Below are 17979 nucleotides of genomic sequence, written 5' to 3' on the forward strand. Positions count from 1 at the left end.
GCACGCTGAGGGCATGCAGGGCGCAGGGTGGTGGGGCGGCCGGTTTTTGTTGGTGGCTGGCGGGGCTGGCGGGGCGCGCCGTCGCCGGCCGCCTGCCTGGGGCCGCAGGGCCGCAGCCTACACTTCTCGGAAAAAAGATAACGCCCGACAAATTTGCTGCTGGGCTAGGCTTGAGCGTGGCGCGCGGTTTCGGGGCGGAAACGCGCGCGATTTATGTCCCTTTTTCCAGGTTTTTGTTGTTTCAGGGCCCCTCGGGGGGCGCGCGTCGTCGCCACAGCTGATTTGCGTGACCCGCGCCCGGCCACGCGTGCCGCCGGCGAGCCGTCGGCTTGGCTCGGGCTGCAGGGGGTTGGGCCCCGACCGGTTGACACTGTGAAAAAGAAACGAAAAAGTTCTTTGAATATTTGTCGCTGAAACTGGGTCACTTGCTCTGTCGAACATACGTGACGTCATTGTTTTCGCCCTGCTTCCTCTCGGGGCTCTTCATGCTCTCAGCGCGCTGCGTCTGGATTTGGAGCGTCCAGAGCACAGTGGGCCAGATGACTGGTAGAGGTGGCCAAAACTCTGGACGCGTTTTGAGCTGCAGAATCGCTAAATGGGACTCGAACCGAACGTGTGACCCCACCAATGGATTGCTCCCAGAACGAGGAACCCATTGGTGGGGTCACACTTTTGGTTCGAGTCCTGCTTAGCGACTCTGGAGCTCAAAACGCGTCTAGAGTTTTGGGCCGCCTCCACCGGTCTTCTGGCCCACTGTGCGTCCGCCGCGTCCGCCGCGTCCGCGGCCCGAAGGGGTGGCTCGCGCTGCTTGCGCAACAGTCACTACCGCCCCGCGGCAGACAAAGGGCCCCGACCGCCCGCACCGCCCGAAATAAACCAAAATGAAGCCGGGCCCAGAAAAAGGGAAAAGACAAAAATTGCTGCCTCTTTTTTGGCGCACGGGACGGATTATATGTGTGGAAGGTGGCTGGTGCTGGCGAGGTGGCGGCGGTGGTGGGGGAGGGACCGGGAGGCACCGGGAGGGCGGTGCTGCATCAGGTAGCCGGGCACGCCGGGCCCGACGGGCACCCTGGAGGGGGGTTAGCGACAGCTGTTCTCTGAGAAGCATGTAGAGCGGGCTGAGCGGGCTTGGTGGCGGCCTCCTCCAGGACCCTCTGGGGCCTACAATGGACCGCCGCCCCCTCCTCTACCCCTCCCTCACCCCTCCCCCACCCCCACACGCTCGTTTTCTCCTTTCCTCCCTCGACGGCTACTCTGCCAAAAGCGTCAGTGGCGTGCCGTTTTGCGGCTCAGCTCGCTGACGGTGGCCCTCTCAGTGGATTTGCCAGAAGACCGGTGGAGGCGGTCAAAATTCCGGACGCGTTTTGGGCTCCGGAGTCGCTCAACATGACTCGAACCGAACGTGTGACCCCACCATTGGATTCCTCGTTCGCGGAGCCATCCATCGGTGGGGTCACACGTTCGGTGCGAGTCCCATTTAGCGACTCTGGAGCTCAAAGCGCGTCTAGAGTTTCGGCCGCCTCCACCGGTCTTCTGGCAAATCCACTGTGCCGCGACTGGTTTGGCTCGTCAAGCTCCTCGCCGGCGTGAACTTGCCCTAAGTTGAGTGTGTCGGCCGGGCGGGGTGGCGGGGGTGGGCCGTAGATTCGCTGGGCCAAACAGACGGCCACCCACTCACTTTTTGCCGCCCTTCTGTCTGTCCGTCTGTCTGTCTGTCTGCCTGTCTGTCTGCTTGCCTGCCAGCCTCCGCCAGTCTCGGACACTGAACCGTCGCAATGTAATTTCTGGCAGTATACACCCTGTGCGGTTCTACTCGGCCTCAAAGTAGCAACAGGTGACGTCAAACTGATAGGGCGATCTCGAGTGCGTGGCACGCCGTGGCACGTGGCCAGGGAGGCACCATGTGGGTTGCCGCCCAAATCAATAACGAAAGCGTTATGAATTTGTTGTGTCGGCCGCGTTGCACATCGCGTGCACAGGTGTGTGTGTGTGTGTGTGTGTGTGTGTGTGTGTGTGTGTGTGTGTGTGTGTGTTGCTGCTTGTGGACGTGAGTTGTCGTCGCGGTTTGTAGGTCGCTCTAGGTCTCTCTCGCTCTCTCTGTCTCTCTCTCTCTCCAAGATGATGCAGGTATGGCACGGGGGACGTCGCGGATGGCCGACCTCGAGGGCGCAAACTCCGTGTGTGTGTGTGTGTGTGTGTGTGTGCGCGCGCGCAGGGCGATAGAATCGCCCCCAGCCACATAGCGCGCATGGGGGCCCCGTGGTGACCGGCCGCGGCAGATGCGTGGATGCGTGCAAATGCGCGATGTGCCATGAGATACGGAGAACCGCACCGCTCTGCCCAGGCTGCTGCCGCGGCGGTGGTCAGCCCAGGGACCTATGCCCGCCTCATGCGAAGCTTGTGTGTGCAGCCTAGCACAATCGGCCAATAAACGGATGGGCCGCGAGATGACCTCGGTGTGCAGTGGTGCCGCCGCGCCGCGCCAAGCCCCTCTGCATTCAAAACGGGGCCCTTTCGAAAACGGCATGGGTTCGTGCGTGCCTGCGCGCTCCTGGCTGACCCTCTGTGTACGTGTGTGTGTGTGTGTGTGTGTGTGTGTATGTGTGTGTGTGTGTGTGTGTGTCCGGGGTAGGGCTAAAGAGGAAGAACCACGAGAGGCGGGATCAGCCTGCTGGTAAGAAGAAAAGCCACCTATGCACATGTTCGCACACACACACACACACACACACGTACGTGATGCACGCACTGCCCTCGAGTCCATTCATCAAAGGAGTCCCGAAACCTGTTTTCCCGCCATTCGCCGCCATACGGCTGCACCACCACCGTTCGCTCTCACCTGCTGATAGGCAAATCATTTTAATTGCGCCTCTCCCTCACACACACACACACACACCACACACACACACTTGGTTTACACAAAGGACCGCGCGTACAATTTTATCTAAATTAAGGCTGTTTACGGCAAGGCCGGCCGAGGGCCGCAGCTTGTACACGAAATGCAGATTATCGATTTCAAGAAGGCTGTGCCTTCGTTACGAGTTTGGCGTATACAGTCGCGCAAACTGCAGCGCACGACGGGTTTGGCGCACAGTCGCACAAACTGCAGCACACGACAGGTTTGGCGCACAGTCGCGCAAACTGCAGCACACAACGGGTTTGGCGGGGTTTGGCGTGCAGTCGCGCTAACTGCAGCACACGACGGGTTTGGCGTACAGTCGCGCAAACTGCAGCACACGACGGGTTTGGCGTACAGTCACGCAAACTTCAACGGACACGTCACTGCTGCATTTCCGTTTGCCTTTTCGTTGAGCTAATCGGCCCGTGCCGCGCGGCAGTTCCGCTACAGTGCAGTCAACAGCCCAAGTTCACGGCCAAGCAGGCGGTCTTGGGTCTTGGTTCCTTTTTCACCAGTTAGGTTCCAGTTTCTTTTCCCCACTCGTTGGGCTGTCGGGATGCAGCTCGTTGAAAATGACGTGATTTGGCGGCCGTTCTGCCGGTCGCTCTTCCGATGTTGGGTCCTCCTGACGTCGCGCCCTGCCAAGATTAGATACGTCCGTAATCACTCCCTGCACTTGAAAACACCGCTCGGCCTATCGCCTTCTGGAATTCGCGGCGGCGGGGGTTCGATACCCGGCTCGGTTTCAGCGGCGAGATTTTTGTTTTCGTTTTTGTCGGGCTCAGGGTGACGGGAAGCCCCGGCGGCGGATGTGGTACTCGATGAGGCTCAAGGCGCCCGCACTGCTCCGCACTGCCGTGCCGCCCGCAGCGTCACTGTAATGCACCCCCGGCAGCCAGGGCTGTGCAGGGCCGTGCCCGGGCAGGGTCACTTGAGTCGCGGGGCTCCGGGCCAGGCCGACGCCGCACAGTGGGCCAGAAGACCGGTGGAGGCGGCCAAAATCCCGGACGCGTTTTGAGCTCCAGAGTCGCTGAACGGGACTCGAACCGAGCGTGTGACCCCACCAATGGATGGCTCGACCTCCAAGGCAGTCGAGCCCCTGCGCGGTAGGCACCGCGGTGCGGGTCTCGGCAGCGCTGCGCTGGGGTTGCCCGCCCCGCAGGGGGCTCGCCGCGGCCGGCGGTTGGATAACCGGGCCGCGAATCTCAGCCAATCACAGCGCGCCGCCGCCGCGGGTGATGTCACCGAGATCCTGCTATCGGTTGCCCTTGAAGCAGTGTACAGCACGACAGGAAACCACCGAAAAAAGTTTTTTCGTACACTATGCGCAACGAACGAGAATTTTTCAAGAAACAAATTCAAATAGACTTTATATCTTATAATTTTTTCACGTTTTGACTTGGTTTCTGTTCTGCGATGTTGTTGAGGTTCAGACTGGAAGGACACACGGTCTGTTCGCCACCCCCTTCTCTGTGGCCGCGGTGTCGTGGAAGGGAGCGGCCTGCCGCGTGGGGCCCAGTGGGGCCCACGCTCAGTGGGCCGGAAGGCCGTTGGAGGCGCCCAAAACTCACGACGCATTTTGAGCTCCAGAGTCGCTAAATGGGGCTCAAACCGAACGTGTGACCCCACCAATGGATCGCTCTGCGAACGAGGAATCCATTGGCGGGGTTAAACGTTCGGTTCGAGTCCCATTTAGCGACTCTGGAGCTCAAAACGCCTGTAGAGTTTTGTCCGCCTGCACCGGTCTTCTGGCCCACTGTGCCACGGGCCGACAGGATGGGCTCGGCCCATAAGGTTTTTGCCCACGTCCGCGACACACTGCGGTGTAGTGGCCGAGGTGGCGCGGAGCCTCGTGGAGGTGTGGTCCGGCCCAGATTTTTTTCCATTTTATTTTCCGTTTCATTTCTTTTTAATGCGACTAGAGGCGCGTGTCGCGAGACTCGTGGCGCCTTTTACGCCCGTGTGTGTGTGTGTGTGTGTGTGTGTGTGTGTGTGTGTGTGTGTGTGTGTGTGTGTGTGTCAGAGAGAGAGAGAGAGAGACGCGAGGATTCACGCAGTTGGAAGGCGTCGTAAAACTAAAACGGATGTCCCATCTAGCGTCGTTTGGTGAATTTTCGTCCGCTTTAGCAAAGGAAGGGGGACTTAAGGCGACTTAACAGTGCCGTGCCCGCTGCCACGACTTTTCGCCCCTGCTGCCCGTCCGCCTGTCTGTCTGTCTGTCTGTGTGCCTGTCTGTCTGTCTGTGTGCGTGTCTGTCTGTGTGCCTGTCTGTCGGTGACCGTGGGATAATCGCGGGCCGCGTCGCGACGCCTCTATAAAGACCCTTGGCCAGCCCGTTAGCGCGCGATATTGTGCACTTTATGCCGTGTGTGTGTGTGTACCTGTGTACGCGTTGCGTTCAGGTGTATTTCACGGCGGGATTAACGCCTTCGTTTCGCGCGCTCACACACACACACACACACACACACACACACTGTCTTACACATTAGCATGCGAGAGGTATGAAGATACACCGTGTGGTACTACAGGTCCTTTACTGTAGAGGTGTGCTGCTGCATCTCTCCGTCCCTTCTCTCTCTCTCTCTCTCTCTCTCTCTCTCTCTCTCTCTCTCTCTCTCGAACGGGACTGGAAATTGAAGCTAGCAATCACGCAGTACGGCGCCAGGCGTCGCCGCGGTCCGACGCGTTGAAGGAGCGGCCGGCAACGCGGCCACCGGCGTGGACCCGGAGAGAGAGAGAGAGAGAGAGAGAGAGAGAGAGAGAGAGAGAGAGAGAGAGAGAGAGAGGTCTGAACTTTACAGGTTGAGGGTGGAACTCGCTCTCGTTCAAGGCAACTGTCGTACCCAACACGCTGAGCAAACTTCATTCAATTTTTTTGTTCCTCTCTAAATTGTACACGTCCGATTTGACGTTTCAACGTTGGCAACATTGATCCGATACAAAACTAGGGGTTCAGTGCACTGCAACAACAACAACTGAACCTGGTCTGCTTTGAGCCCACTATTTCAGTCCCTCCTGTTTAGTTTTGCGAAAAATTTGCATAACCGATGTCTCTAACTTTTGTGCGTCTCGAGTCAGTGGTGGACCCCCGCGCGACCCGCGAAGTAGTTGCGAAGTGCATCGCAGCGGGGGGGTTGGTAGTCCTGGCTGGGAATCGTGCCGTCTGTCCGGTCCATTTCGTCGCAGGGTGGCCACCGACCGGGAAAACCGGGAAAACCGGGAAAAACCCGGGAAAATAAAATCTCCTTGAAAAACCGGGAAAAAACCGGGAATTTCATATTGAAACCGGGAAAAAGGCGAAAAAGGCCTGCGCTGCTTGTAGGTCAATTTCTTCTGAAGGTTCAGTCGTAGTCGTCGGCGCCGCAGCAAGGGGTACTCAACTCAAGATAATCATTGCACGTCTAGCTGGTAATCACACTGTTAAGAGAAGTCGTTATTTTACAACAGTAATCCCAACAATTAGTGTTGTAATTTTACAAATAATAATTCGTAAATTAACTACAAGATTCATGACATGAACAATTGTAATATTTTCGACAAACTTTACTCACAAATTTAGGAATAAATTCGTAATTTTACGATGAAATCTTATTGTTACTGACGAAAGATCGTAGTTTTACTGATAAAATCGTTATCTTACGACTATTCTCGTTTAATAACGCGTAAACTTGTTTTCTTACGATTGAAGCTTTATTTTTAAGAATAGTTGCCTGTTAAATTTGTACCACGAACTGCACTGTTTTTTACAAAGAAAATTGTAAATTGACAATCTGTTCATCATTTTACAAACTGCTTCTAAAATTTACAGCTGAAATCGTTAATTTACAAGTATGATTGTAAAAGCAAGTCTGAAAAAGTGCGTTTTCGTCCGTTGTTTCCTTACTATATAGGAAGAAAAAATGCCTGAAACGACCAAAATTTGAGGATTAAGTTAGTAAATTTAAGAATATTTTTGTAAATTGACGAAAAAAAGATGGATGATCAGATCGTTTTTTAAATTTACGAGCAGTTCGTGGTACAAATTTAACAGACAATTAATCGTAATTTCACAAAATAATCCCGAACAGTGCAGTGAAACAATCAACATCATCCAATGAAATAACAATCATACTTTCGGGGATTCAATCACTTTTTGACCATTTTTGCGAGACCACTGCTCCCAAACTATCAGCGGTCAAAGCCTTCCCGAGGCGGGCCACGAAAGAGTAGGGTCCTCAGAATAGTAAGGCGTCGGAGGCCATTGACCGCAACTAAATTGGATGCAGTGACCGCTCAAAGTCAGCAAAAACGGTGATTTTCTGAAATTCATTCACTGTTTGACCATTTTTGCAAGACCACTGCTCCCAAACTATCAGCGGTCAAAGCCTTCCCGAGGCGGGCCATGAAAGAGTAGGGTCTTTAGAATAGTAAGGCGTCGAGGGAGGCCTTTGACCGCAACTAAATTGGATGCTGTGACCGCTCAAAGTCAGCAAAATCGGTGATTTTCTGAAATTCATTCACTGTTTGACCATTTTTGCAAGACCACTGCTCCCAAACTATCAGCGGTCAAAGCCTTCCCGAGGCGGGCCATGAAAGAGTAGGGTCTTTAGAATAGTAAGGCGTCGAGGGAGGCCTTTGACCGCAACTAAATTGGATGCAGTGACCGCTCAAAGTCAGCAAAATCGGTGATTTTCTGAAATTCATTCACTGTTTGACCATTTTTGCAAGACCACTGCTCCCAAACTATCAGCGGTCAAAGCCTTCCCGAGGCGGTACATGAAAGAGTAGGGTCTTTAGAATAGTAAGGCGTCGAGGGAGGCCTTTGACCGCAACTAAATTGGATGCAGTGACCACTCAAAGTCAGCAAAAACGGTGATTTTCTGAAATTTATTCACTGTTTGACCATTTTTGCAAGACCACTGCTCCCAAACTATCAGCGGTCAAAGCCTTCCCGAGGCGCTGCCGCGCCCTGAAAAAGCGCCTTTGAACCACTAAAATAACCTAGAAAAGCCTTAATTTTGACCGGGAAATACCGGGAAAAAACCGGGAATTTCATTTTTGGAATTGAGTGGCCACCCTGCGTCGTCGTCGTTGTTGTTGTTGTTGTTGTTGTTCAGGAGGAAATTGGAATCAAGATGGAAGTGCAGTGACTAAGGCTCGGAGCCTCCGGATGCCATTTGCCTCCGCGAACTTCGAACGGGTTGGCTTGGGCAAGCGTTTCGGCAGCGGCGCCTCTCTCTCTCTCTCTCTCTCTCTCTCTCTCTCTCTCTCTCTCACTCACTCACTCACTCACTCACTCACTCTCTCTCTCTCTCTCTCTCTCTCTCTCTCTTCTCTCTCTCTCTCTCACTGCAACTCGGGTCGTCGTGTTGGCGAGCCTTTGGGCCCCTAACTTCGATTGTCTCGCCAGCGAATTTGAGGAGATAAAGTTGGTTATTTAATTATCGCCTCGCTTATCGATCGATCGGATGCGCTGCGCTGTGTGTGTGTGTGTGTTATCTTATCTGTGTGCGTGTGTGTGCGTGTGTGTGCGTTTATGTGCGTTTATGTGTATGTATGTTGGTCACTCGCTTTGGGCGGGGCGTGGCGCGGCGGGGTCCGCAAAGGCCGGCAAAGGCAGATGTGCGGGTCCCGAGTTTTATGGGCCACCGGCGCGCTGCCGCTGCTCCACAGTGGGCCAGAAGACCGGTGAAGGCGGTCAAAACCCCGGACGCGTTTTGAGCTCCAGGGTCGCTAAATGGGACTGGAACCGAACGTGTGACTCCACCAATGGATTCCTCGTTCGTAGAGCCATCCATTGATGGGGTCACACGTTCGGCTCGAGGCCCTTTTTAGCGACTCTGGAGCTCAAAACGCGTCTGGGGTTTTGACCGCCTCCCCCGGTCTTCTGGCCCACTGTGCGCTGCTGCCTTGACTCGGCCGCGGTTAGAAAGAGACCGTCAGGAGGACGTTCACCGAACATAACCGGTACTCGCATTAATTCCGGCCCGCCGGACCAAAAGCCGGCCGGAGTCCTCCGGGGCGGGGCGGGGCGGCGGCGCCAGGCACCTGCCGAGTACGGCCACCTGCCGCCCCGGAGTGACTGCCCTGCCCGGAGTCCCCGGAGCTGTCCGACGTCGCGCGTGCCGGAGGCCCGGAGGCCCGGAGGCAGGGAGGGTGGGGGAGGTTGGCCCACCTGCCCCGGAGGCTGTCTCCACGCCGCCGCTGGGAGGCTGCGCTGCGCCAGACTGAGTCTCGCCTCCGGGGCCGGAGCTTTGACCCCCGAGGCGAGTTTGTTGTTCCGACCAAAGGGTTAACAAAACTAAGTTTTAAATTTTTTTTTAAGAATTGTTCCGTTAGGAAAGTTTGGAATCAAGTTAAAATAGATAATCTAAAAAAAGAAAAACATTGGAAAATGTACCTTAAAAATTCATTTTGACATACGTTGTTTTAGGGATAGAATTTTAAGGACTTGCCCCTGAAAGAAAAGGCCAAATACTTGTTTTGCAAGGAACTCGCAAGAATCTATTAAAAATTGTTCTTGGAAAAAACGTATTCCCTCAGCGAAAAAAATTGTTTTGTCATGTTGTTAAGACTTTGAAGGGGCTTTTGACCAAAAACAGCAAAGACGGGGTGATCCTGTCGGATCGCTTCCTGCGTTGAGGTTCCCCGAAGGCCCCCGAAGGCCCGAAGGTGAAAGACAGGGTCAGTGATGAAATGGGACGGGCTGCAAGTTTGGCGGCTTTTTGGGCGCGCATCCGGTTATCCACTGATTAGCAGTGTGGTGGCTCATCACAGCGAGAGAGTCAGAGAGTCCGGCCCCCTTGTTTTTAGAAGCTGCATCTAATATGCGGCTTTGCAAGTCCAGAGTCGGCGCGGAGGCGTGAAAGCTCGTCTCGGAGGCCCTAGAGGGGCCCGGGCTGCCGCTGCTGACGCCTGGAATGTAGGAGTTAATCCAGCGGCATTCGCACCTTGTCACACACACACTGACTCACACGTGTGTGCACACTTGGAGGGAGCCGCGGAAACGGAGCGGCAAGAGTGTTTACTATTTTTGTGATGAAAGTAACATGTTTCTCGCCGTTTGTGTCGAGGCACGTGCTAACGCCACCTGCGAGATAAATTTGCAGAGCCACTGAGGAAACTGGCGTGGGGGAATTCCCTGTTGCTTGCTCGGACATGCTGAGGACTCGTGAAAATGAGTGACTATTTCAAAAATGGTTGGTTTCTCAAGTAAAAATCGAAACAAATTTCAATTTTCTAAAAAAAAAACACCTCAGAGATAAAAGAGAACAGAAGTTTGAAAATTTTGGTCCGTGAAGTCACGGAAATGTTTGCGAACGGTGTTACTTTTTCGAAACGCTTGTTTTCCGAAATTGTACTAGTACAAACCGACGTCTTCTCTGTGGAAACACTCTCCTACCCTTCTTTCTTTCTAGAAACTTTCTTCTCCCCACACACTCCCTTCTACCTTCGGCACTCTCTTCTTCTTTCTTTGTCTTTTTCTAGTGCTAAATAGCGCACACACCATAAATAAGGCTGTCGAACGCGTTCATTGTGGCGCGGGGGCAACGCGAATTCCTCTCTCTCTCTCTCTCTCTCTCTCTCTCTCTCTCTCTCTCTCTCTCTCTCTCTCTCTCTCTCTCTCTCGCGCTCGCTCGCTCTCTCCGTGACCCGCGGGTCGGCCGCTGCGCCGCTGGGGAATCCTGTATGTGACCCGGTGCCCTCCGGCTCGCCCCGGCTCGGCTCGGCCCGACCCGACCACATATTATCGTTATTAGCGGGCCACGGGATTCGGTTAGTGTTGCTCTCTCTCTCTCTCTCTCTCTCTCTCTCTCTCTCTCTCTCTCTCTCTCTCTCTCTCTCTCTCTCTCTCTCTCTCTCTCTCTCTCGCCGTGCCTTACCAGTGCGATCGGCACGCCGAAAGTCCGGCCGGGATAAGTGCTACACGGGGCCCACGGGGGCCACGCCGCCTCGCCACGCCCCCACACGAGGGTTGTTTATTTTTACTGTTAGGCGCTGCGTTCGATTTTCGAGGCAATGAGGTGCGTTATTCGACTTTCATCGCGCCGAGCACTCTGTGTGTGTGTGTGGTGTGTGTGTGTGTCCAGTCGAGTTTTTGAAACTGAAACACGTTCCTTTCAGTGTAATAACGGCGTGTCACACTCGGAGTGGTCGCGCGCCTTGTATGGAGGAGCCGTCCTTGAGACGATAGAAAGAGAGAGAGAGAAATTCTATTTTTTTGACTATGCTGCCAGTGCACTTGCCGATTTTTAGATCAAAAATTTCAAAATATTCACCTAAAACATGAAATTTAAAAAAATGAACCTGAACTGAAAAACCATGTTTGCAATTAAAACAGTTTCGCAACAAAGAAAATATAAAAATTACAAAGTGATTCATGTTTTGAAAAACTTGCTCTTTTTGTCGGTGCTGTGGGAAAAGCGGCGGCCAAGGCGAAATTGGTGCCGGTCGGCGCGATGATGGACGAGGATGGAGATGGCTCTTCTCGCGTGCCGTGTTGGTTTTCGGAGTCACGTACTGCTGGGCCCGGCCCGCCGGCCCGGCCTGGCCCGCCCAGGCGGCCGATAGGCGCTCCCTAGGCGCCGCCGGGAGTCTGGAAGCAGTTTCCTTAATTTTTTCCCGGCGTAAATCACTGGCCGCTTATTAATATGCAGATCCGCGTGGAAATCAATCTGGCAGTGTGGTGGACTCCCGGGCCGAAAGGAATACTACGCGCAGAAGATGACTAACGTTTTGTTTCTGTCTTGTTCCAGGTGAGTTATCGCGAGGCAGATGAGTCCGGAGTGGCGCGACCGGTGAGTCTGCGGTCGTTGATCCGGCCCGGATTAGAGTGACCGGAAGGGAAGGGTTGGAGCAAAGCCCAGCAGAAATTTCCACCAAATTTTCAAATTTTGTCTCGTCATTATAAGAGATTTTTTATTTAATTTTGAAAATGTTTCGTAATATTTTTAAGTTTCTGGAGCACTGAATTTTTTTCAGTCCGTGTCCAGCTCTTGAGATTTTTTTAGGCGCGAAGTAGCTTTATAGTATCCCCAGGATTCAGCCTGGCCGAGATTCAACTTTGTGCAAGTCGAAAATTTGATGAGACTTTGCAACGTTGTAGAACTTTGAATTTTACTGTTGAAATATGGTCAAAAAGTGTTTTGTGCGTTTTGAGAATTTTTTTTCTGTTGGTTTTGCTGGACAACCGAGAAAAATTTTCACCACACAGTGCGAGAGAAGGCGGTCGTTTTGCTCGACCCCTGAGGAAAGACAGTGGCTTTTGCCAGGCCACTGAGGACTGAGGGGGGAAGATTCTGCCTTTTTTTCCACGCCACTGGCTCCGCGGGCCCCGCCGTCTGGCCCTGGAAGTGCCCGCCCCGCTGCGCGCTGCCGAGCGTCGCCGAGCGTCGCCGTGGCGTCGCGACGCCGCGGTCTCGACGCCGTGCTCGCGACGTGACAACGGCCGTATCGGCATCGTTAAGTTTTATGGGAGGACGGCGCTCGGGTCCTTCGGCACCGCGGTGTGGAAACCACGTGAGGCCGAGGGGGTGGGCCAGCGCCCCGCCCAGCGCCGCGCTCGACGACAAGGTGGACGGAATCCTGGATAGTCTCGGCCGCTAATGTAGAGAAACTGTCGACGTTTCGTCGGATTCGTTCTGGACGCTACATCGGCCCCAGTGGGCCGGGCCCCGGCACTGTAGGGCCCCTGGACCCCGGCCCAGCCCTCGGGGGCCCTCAGGACCTTCTTTACGCCGTATCGGGCTTCGAGGAGCAAAGGGCCGAAAGGGCCCGACGACACGAGCGCCCTTTTCGGCGTCCGACTGCTGTCACATGAACTTGACACCAAGCCAGCCACCCAAGGCGCTCGCTCTCAGTGTGTGTGTGTGCGTGTCAGTGTGTGAAAAGCGGATAGAAGGGGTATTATTCACACACACTCACACACACACACATACATGCAAGCCAATAACAATTGCAGGTTTTGACTTATTCCCGTAACGTGATAAGGGACGATACGAATTCAGCCGCGTGCCTGAATGGGTGTGTCCAATCATGGGCCAGCCAAGATGCGCCGCGCACACGCAGACACACACAGAGTTAGACTCACACACACACACACACACGAGCGTGCAGCGAGGCACCTGCTGCGGGTCACAGTGGGCGAACGTATATCTGCCATACGCACTCACACAGACACACACACACACAGACACAGCGTATGCCTCGGCGTCACGTCACGAGCGCCAGCCAAAGCAATTAGATTTACCTCTCACACCTATACCATACGAGTAGCTGTACTGCTGCGGAAGAGAGAGAGAGAGAGAGAGAGAGAGAGAGAGAGTATGCATTGGTCAAGCGCGGTGCGGTGGTCCGGCCAGCCGTGACCCTTTCCCACGGCCGCAATGCTAGTGTGTGACACAGTGTCACACTTTTCGTTTTGTCACCTTTACTGCAAGAGAGAGAGAGAGAGAGAGATTGCAAGAAACTTTCCCCAGAAATTGTGTTACTTTCTTAAATATTATCATTTCATTTTTAGTTTTTTTTGTGTTTTTTTTTTTTTCAAATTACGTATTTTTATTTTTTTTTCAATTTTCTTTGTTGCAAAGTTGAATGCTATTTTTTGTAATCTCTGAAACATGCTGCAGTTCCAAATATGTGGTTGGGCAGCCGCCCCACGAGTGAGTGGGGCAGCGCAGTTGGCAGGGTAGTGAGTCTTGCTCTTGCACTCATTTGCTGATTTATTCGTTTCCCAGACCAGACGAGATATAAAGTGTAAACAGGCAGGTGTGGCTGCGGTGGCGATTGGCCAAGCGGGGTGTCGCCATCGGCCCTACTCTGTCAAAACAATTAAAAACGGTCTCCAAAGGCGCTTGAGTGAGTGAGAGCGAATCCCGTTCCTCGCTTGTTTTCGAGTGGACTGGGGGGCGCGGCGGTTTGAACGCCCAGACAACACAAAGAGCTAATTCGTCCTCGTTTACTCGCTCTCCGTGATTTCCCCCGGCCTTCCCGGTTGGCAGTGTAGGTTTGTTAGCGGGACAATACGGAACAGAGCTGGCCGGCGCGTTCCATTTGATTGAGACAAATTTACTTTATGTGCCAACATGCTGCCTCGCGGGCTGTCGCTGGCTGGCTGTACACTGTGTGGGCAGGGGAAGCGCCTCTTCAGCGCTGCTGCCTCTGCCTGCACGAACCAACGAAGTGCGGGCAAGGGCACTGTGGCGATACCCCGTGCCACAGCGACCGTCGACGGCGGTGCCGCAGGGCGCGTCCCTCGCGCGTGGAGTATCGACAGGTTGGTTCGAGGGGGCAACACTCTAGAAATCGTGTGTCCCCTTGAGCGCTAGAAATGTCTAGAAATCTGAAATCTTGCCCTAGAAAAGGCTGAAAACAAGCAAAGTTTTATTTTAGGCGCAATATTGGTTGAAATCCTGTGAAATCCGACGAAATCTTCAGCGTTCGCTAAATGGGAATCGAACCGGACGTGTAGCCCCACCAATGGATTGCTCTCCGAACGAGGAAGCCATTGGTGGGCTCGAGGCCCATTTAGCGACCCTGGAGCTCAAAACGCGGCTAGAATTTGCTCGTTCGGAGGGCGTGGGGTATCGACGGGTTGGGTTGGTGGTGCGCGGGGTAGCGTCGACGCGAGCACTCTTTCTCCCCGTGGGCTGTGCGCGGCCCGGCGGCCCGGCCAGGCCCGACGCTTCCCCGCGGTGACAAGACAGTCCGGGGCGGGGCGGCTCTACGAGACTGCCTGTCGCCCCGGCCGCGGAGTGCTCGGGTTGCGATGTTGCCGATTAGACTTGCTAATGGTTGTGGCCCACCCCTCTCCCCACCCTTCCCCCCTCTCCCCACCCCTTCCCCCCCGCGGGCGCTGTCCACCGGAACGCGATTCTGTTCACTTTGTTGAATCTAAATTGCCGCCTTGACTGTGCCCCCCCCCCCCTGGAGTCCCCCCCCCTTCCCCCCACTCTCCTAGGAGGGCTCACGAAAACCCACTTGCTGCTGTGGAAGTCACGCGAATTATCAGAGCGGGTAGCACCCCACGGCCGCGCCGTTGCGCACGGACCTGCATCAAGTCAATTTTAGGAGCATGTCCATCAAAGCTACTATTTTTCAAAAAAAAAAAAATTATTGTTCTAGTATAGCTTTAAGAAATTTATCAACAAAAATTTATTTAGATTATAAATGACTTTAAGAACTAATAGAAATTGTTCTGAAAACGGCTTAAAAAATCGCACATAAGTTTCCAGAATTTGTTGTCAATTTACTGGAAGTTGAACTGAAAGCCACCAAACGACGACGTCATGAGGCTGTCCACCAAAAGCGGACGTCGCTCCCCTTCCCTGTCGCGCGGGACACCCGCCGCGCAGCCCGGCGCACCACAGTGGGCCAGAAGACCGGTGGCGGCGGCCAAACTCTAGACGTGTTTTGAGCTCCAGAGTCGCTGAACAGGACTCGAACCGCACGTGTGACCCCACCAATGGATTCCTCGTTCGGAGAGCAATCCATTGGGGGTCACACGTTCGGTTGGAGTCCCATTTAGCGACTCTGGAGCTCAAAACGCGTCCGGGATTTCGGCCGCCTCCACCGGTCTTCTGGCCCACTGTGCTGCGCAGTCCGGCGAGGCGCGTGCTGGACTTGGCGCGGAAACGCGTGCGGAGTGTCATGCCCTACATACGGCCGTCTCGCCGATGGTGAAAGTGAGCTTCGATAATCACTGGCCGTGCCAATAAACTCGTTGTTGTGATAGATAGCAAGTGGTAAACACGGCCGGAGTAGTTTCCGACACGATCTCGGACCTCGATAGCCGCGCCATGGCTGCGCGCGATAAGTGATTACCAAGCCATCAAATTTGCATTAATTGGTTAACTAGATATTGATGAGACGCGCAGTGACACACACACAAACACACACACGACTGCTAACAGGTGGCCCGCTCCGGCTGGCCGGTCGGCAGTCTGGTCGCCGGCAGCGTGCGTAGCAAGGATTATCACAAGGTTATCAGTTAGCCTGCGTTGGCTTTCCTCAATATTTTTTTTTTAATTTTTCTTTCCCTTCCTCGGTTGCGTTCTGTTCCTGGCTGATACGCGTTATCGGCGGCGTCCCTGGACGGCGCGAACCCGGCAGGCTCAGTTGCGGGTGTAACGGCCACAGTGGGCCAGAAGACCAGTGGAGGCGTCTAAAATTGTAGACGCGATTTGAGCCCCAAAGCCGCTCAACAGGACTCGAACCGAACGTATGCCCCACCAATGGATTGCTCGTCAAGGAGTCCATTGTCGGGGTCAAGCGCTTGTGGAGTTCCGGCCGCTTTCAAAATGCGATACAGCTCAAATTTAGTATGATATTTTCAGAATCAAGCGCAAATGTTAGTTGTTCTAACATATTTTAGCCTGCAGTTATTATTCATTTCAAAAGAAAATATTGAAATTATTTTTTCCAGTCCTGGGCGCAACTTTCCGCTGGGTCCGCCTGGCGCATTCCAGCGCCGGAGTCCGGCTGGAGTCCGCGGACCTCCACTGGAATGTCGGAAGCGATCCGCCTAAACACCTCATTGCCTGTTGGCATAATTCGTCATTGTAGGCCGGCCGCGCTCGGCGGGGCGTGGCGCGGTGGGGCGCTACCTCTCTCTCTCTCTCTCTCTCTCTCTCTCTCTCTCTCTCTCTCTCTCTCTCTCTCTCTCTCTCTCTCTCTCTCTCTCTCTCTCTCTCTCTCCACGGCGGCCTCCAGAGTTTCTCCGCGAAGTGCATCATCTCGTTCGGACTGGACGCACCACAAGCACCGCGCAGGTTATACGACCACGTCGGGACTAATCGGAATATTCTGGAACGAGAGTGGCGGTACTGTCCGAGCGAGGCTGGCCAAAGGCTGACTAAAGGCTGGCCAAAGGGTTGGCTGAAGGCTGACCATAGGCTCGCCAAAGGCTGTCGAAAAGGTTGGCTAAAAGCTGGCTTAGGGCTGTCGAAAAGGTTGGCTAAAAGCTGTTCATAAGGATGGCTAAAGGCTGGCCAGAGGCTGGCTAAAAGCTGGCAAAAGGGTTGGCTGAAGGCTGACCAAAGGCTTGCCAAAGGCTCGCCAAAAGCTGTCCATAAGGTTGGCTAAAGGCTGGCCAGAGGCTGGCCAAATGCTGGCCAAAGGCTGGCCAAAGGCTGGCCAAAGGCTGGCCAAAGGCTGGCCAAAGGCTGGCCAAAGGCTGGCCAAAGGCTGGCCAAAGGCTGGCCAAAGGCTGGCCAAAGGCTGGCCAAAGGCTGGCCAAAGGCTGGCCAAAGGCTGGCCAAAGGCTGGCCAAAGGCTGGCCAAAGGCTGGCCAAAAAAAAGCTTGCTGGAGAGCCAGCCGGAGGCTGACCGAAAGGATGACCAAAGTCTGGCCTTACGCTGACCGGAAGCTTACCAAAGGTGGGCGGCTGCATCAGGGCTTATAGCACTTTACAACTTCTGCCTCGATTCAAAAATTCCTAACTTTTTCAGAAAAAAAAACAAAAAGCTTTTATTTTGTTGTCTTGTTTTGCCTTTCCTGCGACTACCTGTTGCATTCCGGGAATAAAACTCAGCGAAACCTGACGTGCCCTCGTAAAACGCGCGCCTTGGGCCCTAGGGGGCCCCCTTTGGGGCCCAGCCTTCAGCCCTTCAGCCCTTCAGCCCCGCGGCCCCCTAACAAGCCGACAATGCGAGAGCGGCAAAACGCCGCCTAAGTACCCGTGATTTGTGTGCGAGAGCGCCCTTTTGTTGCGCAGGTGTCTCGCCCTTGAAGGGCTTCCCTCCGTCTCTCTCGCACTCGCGGGGCCTCCCAGTGTCGTGTCCGCCCCGGCCGGCCCCGGCGAGCTCGCGGTGCTGCTACAATGCAAAAACGCAACAAATTGGCCGCAGCGCTCTTCTGAATTTTAAACAAATCGACGATAAAAAACGGAACAGGGTGCGCGCTGCGGGGCGTGGCCGCGAGCCTCGCGCTCTGTCTCTCTCGCGCTCGTGGGGCGGCCCGGAGGGGTGCGAGAGAGACAGCGCGACTTTGTTGCGCTCGCCGACCGGCAGCAGGAGTGTCAACAGGCTCAACCGAAAAAGGAACTCCGAAATAAATCAGTAAACGCATAAACGGGAGATGACGCAGTCAGGATTCGACTTGCTCC

General features: G+C 54.4%; 1 protein-coding gene across 9 annotated transcripts in view; it reads left to right on the forward strand.

The window, feature by feature from the left end:
• The window catches only part of LOC117648282 (transcription factor 12-like), a 134911-nt gene that overhangs the window by 100057 nt on the left and 16875 nt on the right, over window positions 1–17979 (forward strand). Inside the window, exon 7 of one of the 9 annotated variants that reach the window (XM_034390734.1) lies at window positions 11632–11673. The exons of the other annotated variants lie outside the window; for them this stretch is intronic. Within the exon in view, the coding sequence (XP_034246625.1) occupies window positions 11632–11673 (42 nt within the window). The remainder of the gene's footprint in view (window positions 1–11631; window positions 11674–17979) is intronic. 9 annotated transcript variants of the gene reach the window in all.

Source organism: Thrips palmi, unplaced genomic scaffold (assembly GCF_012932325.1).
Source record: "Thrips palmi isolate BJ-2018 unplaced genomic scaffold, TpBJ-2018v1 HiC_scaffold_10, whole genome shotgun sequence".
NCBI lineage: Eukaryota > Metazoa > Arthropoda > Insecta > Thysanoptera > Thripidae > Thrips > Thrips palmi.